The following is a 3,907-nucleotide window of genomic DNA, read 5'->3' on the forward strand; positions in this document are numbered from 1 at the left end:
GCTAACTGTAAAACTGATGACCTTCTCTGTAAACCTTCACTCAATTCACAATAAAAAGTTTAAAAAAAAAAAGAATTTTGTTGGGAAACTTTCCCCTTCCACCCTAAAGCCCTGATCTTGCCTCATCAGACTTCTTTTTTCCCCCCAAATTCAAAAAACATTTCAAAGGAAAACGCTAAACAACTTAAGTCCCTTGAGGATGCTAAACTGCACTTTTGACATGATGTCAATCAAGGGTGGAAAATTCTTCAGTGAAGAGTTAGATGCATACCACAGTCAGAAGTGTACTGAAGTAGATGGAGGATATACTCAGATACAATAGCTTCACACTGCTATTTTTATTTAATAAAGGTTTCTAGGAGTGTGTAGCAATACTTTTTCATTTTTCCTGTGTTACTGTTTATTCTATTTGAAGACATGTTTATTTAAGTAGTTACTGTTATGGAAAACATTGAAAAGTCATTCAGTTGCTAGTTGAAATGCTTTATTTCTTAAAGATTTTTAAAAATTGGCCAAACTCTTTTCATATTCCAAATTAGCTATTTTAGTTTTAGATTTAAAATTCAGTTTTCTTTAATATAATTTCTCTTAAATAGATGATGGAACATATTTTTATAGAGTGTGCTGAAAATTAGGAAAATCAAGGGTTCTGGTTCTGTCCGGTGCAGTGTTTAGACTGTTGTTTTGATAAAATCCAGTTGCTCTGATATGGTGTGTAAAGACTGCCCGCTTTGGAGCATAAATGCAGGGAAGAAACTGCGGTATAGGTGAAAATTCACCATAATCAGTTGACTTGGTTTTATACATAATCATCTGAGGTTTTGATAGTGAGGTAGCTGTACACAGTGTCTTTGGGTCCAACATACATGAAAACACTGGATTGCCAGGGTTCATACAGGGAGGCTGTTGAACAGATTTCCTTTCTGTGTCTGAATTAGAAGTTGATGTGATTTTCTTCTCCTAAAAAGTAAGCATATGAAATAATTCTCAATTATACAGTTTTGAATAAAGAGAGTTAAATTTAGATATACCTCCCTCCCCGCTTTCTAGAGAACTTTGGTATCTTAAGGGCTACCCATTAAATGATTTGTGTTTGTACAGAGCAAAGTTGTCCAAAGTGTGGATAAAATAGCTTTTTAAACATCGTGTAATAGAACTATGAGAATCTGTGAAAGCATTTGTAAACTGTAGGGAAAATCTATAATAACTCAAGAGTTGCAAGAGGAAGTATAGATAAGTTTTAAATAAATAATTACACAAATACCTATATAAATACAATTGTGATCATTTCCATGAAGAAAAATTACAGAATATTTATGAAGACATATGGTTGGTTATGTGCCATGGAGTCGGTTCCGACTCATAGCAACCCTGTACAGGGTTTCCAAGGCTGTAAATCTTTACGGGAGCAGAAAGCCTCATCTTTCTCCCGCGGAACAGCTGGTAGTTTCGAACCGCTGACCTTAAAGTTCACTGCCCAATTCACAACCACTATACTATTAGAGCTCCTTATGAAGACATAGAGGGCGTTGTAATAACAACAATCTTGTGTAAGCTAACGATGAAATAGTCCATCAATTGCTCATATGCAAATTTAGGCTGAAACTGAAGACAATTAAAAACAAGTCCATGACAGCCAAAATCTGACTTTGAATATCTTCCACCTAAATTTAGAGACCATCTCAAGAACAGATTTAATGCAGTAGACACTTCTGACCGACAACCAGACGACTTGTGGTGTGACATCAAGAACATCATACACGAAGAAAACAAAAAGTCATTAAAAAGACGGGGGAAAAAAAGACCAAAATGGTGATCAGAAGGGACTCTCGGTATAAATAAGCTAAAGTGACTGGAAGAAAGGAGGACAAAAAGATGGGAACAGAAAACTTCAAAGGGCAGCTCTAGAAGACAAAGGTTTTTTTTGTTTTATAATGAAATGGATAGCCAAGGACCTAGAGTTAGAAAACCAGAAGGGAAGACACACATTTGGAATTTTTCAAGCTGAAGAGGTTGAAGAAAAAAATTCAAGTCTTGACTTGAAATCTTGAAGGATTCTAGGGGGAGAATACTGAATGGCACAGGAGGCATCAAAAGAAAATGGAAGGACGTAGTGGGCGGGACCAAAGTGCCACTTTGGTTCATGGCAGTTCCGGGGTCTCCAGCATTTTTCCCTATTTGTGGTCCGGAATCCAACCGACGTGGAGACAGCAGCTTGAGGTCCTTGCTGGTGTGGAATGATTGAGTACAAACGTGGTGGTTGGAGCACGTGGTGTTGGGAAAGGGGCACTGACAATCCAGCTAATCCAGAACTACTTTGTAGATTAATATGATCCCCCCATAGAGGATTCATAGTGAAAACAGGTGGTGATAGATGGGAAAACCTGTCTGTTGGACATACAGGATACAGCTGGACAAGAGTACAGTGCCATGAGAGACCAATAAATGAAGACAGGCGAAGGCTTTCTCTATGTGTTTCCCATCAATAATAGTAAATCATTTGCAGATTAACCTTTACAGGGAACAGATTAAATGGATAAAAGACTCAGATGATGTACTTATGGTGCTGATAGGAAACAAATACTATTTACCAGCAAGGACAGTTGACATAAAACAAGCACATGAACTGGTCAAGAGTTAAGGGATTCCATTCATTGACACCTCAGCCAAGACCAAACAAGGTGTTGAAGATGCCTTTTACACACTGGTAAGAGAAATACATCAGTACGGAATGAAAAAACTCAACAGCAGTGATGATGGTACGCAAGGTTGTATGGGGTTGCCCTGTGTGGCGATGTAACAAGGTATTGATAAAGTTCTATCATCAGAAAAGAGCCACTTCCAAGCTGCACTGACATCTGGTCCTGACTTCCCTGGAGGAGTATTCCTATTGCTATCTTCAGTCTCACACAGAGATGTTCCTGCTTCTCAACTCTCAGTACATCAGCTAAACAGTCTCTATTGAGAACTTCTCAGAAGACTGCCTCCTCACATGCTATCTAACCAGACAAATATACCTCTTATTACTGCCCAGTGTTTTCTCTCCCTGGGTTTTCTCCCCTCACACATATACACCTCTGCCATCCCAGGTTTTTCATCTGAAAAGAAAATCATGTCTGAAACAAGGAACCAAACTAGACATGAAATTCTATTGAAAACAGTATCTTGAGCTTTAAAGTAACTGCTGATTTTTTGTTTTTTTTTTAACCGTTGAACTTATATTAGTTTTTGGCGAAATGTCATAAATTACTATTTGCAGGGAATATAGTCAATGTTGCTATTGGTTTGTTTGTAATGTCATTAGCTGAAATCTATAAACTGGCATCTGCTCTGTATTCAAAATACAAAAATTCTTCTCGACTTTCACGTAATTATATCCAGCTCTCATGACGAAGTGCCTTTTCCCTAGAATTGGTTTGTAGACTTAACTGTAAAAATACATCAGTGATCTCAAAAACGATTACATATGAAAATGAGTATGTGAGAGAAGTCTCTGACCTCTTTACTTTTGAGAAAAAGATACACCTGTATAATAGCAGATGCCATTTCTTACATGGATCAGATTGGTTTTCCAGAGATCTGTTTAGTCATGAGGTACAACGCTGTCTGTAATAGGATAATATCCATGCACCTACAGGGAAGACCGGAAGGCTGGTTTAATACACCAGACTTCAAAGCTGTTTGAACTGCAAGGTCAGCAATTCAAGCTAACCAGCTGCTCCTTGGAAACCCTATATAGGGTCACTAAGGGTTGGAATCGACTCTATGGCCACTTAACAACAACAGGGAAGACCAGTTAATACCACTATTGTTCAAATTTATGCACCAACCACTAAAGCCAGTGAGGATGAAATAGAAGAATTCTACCAACTTCTTCAATCTGAAATTGATCAAACATGTAATCAAT

General features: G+C 37.8%; 1 protein-coding gene and 1 pseudogene across 1 annotated transcript; one reads left to right on the forward strand and one right to left on the reverse strand.

The window, feature by feature from the left end:
• Nucleotides 1-612: 612 nt before the first annotated feature.
• LOC102842775 (chromosome unknown open reading frame, human C15orf65) lies at nucleotides 613-1,144 on the reverse strand. The gene is made up of 2 exons (XM_006831858.1): nucleotides 1,100-1,144; nucleotides 613-960 (listed from the first exon to the last, which is right to left on the reverse strand). The coding sequence occupies exons 1-2, from the start codon at nucleotides 1,142-1,144 to the stop codon at nucleotides 613-615; spliced, it is 393 nt and encodes a 130-aa protein (XP_006831921.1).
• Nucleotides 1,145-1,809: 665 nt separating this feature from the next.
• LOC102810642 lies at nucleotides 1,810-2,800 on the forward strand (annotated as a pseudogene).
• The last annotated feature ends 1,107 nt before the right edge of the window (nucleotides 2,801-3,907 follow it).

The sequence above is a fragment of the Chrysochloris asiatica genome, unplaced genomic scaffold (assembly GCF_000296735.1).
Source record: "Chrysochloris asiatica unplaced genomic scaffold, ChrAsi1.0 scaffold00004, whole genome shotgun sequence".
NCBI lineage: Eukaryota > Metazoa > Chordata > Mammalia > Afrosoricida > Chrysochloridae > Chrysochloris > Chrysochloris asiatica.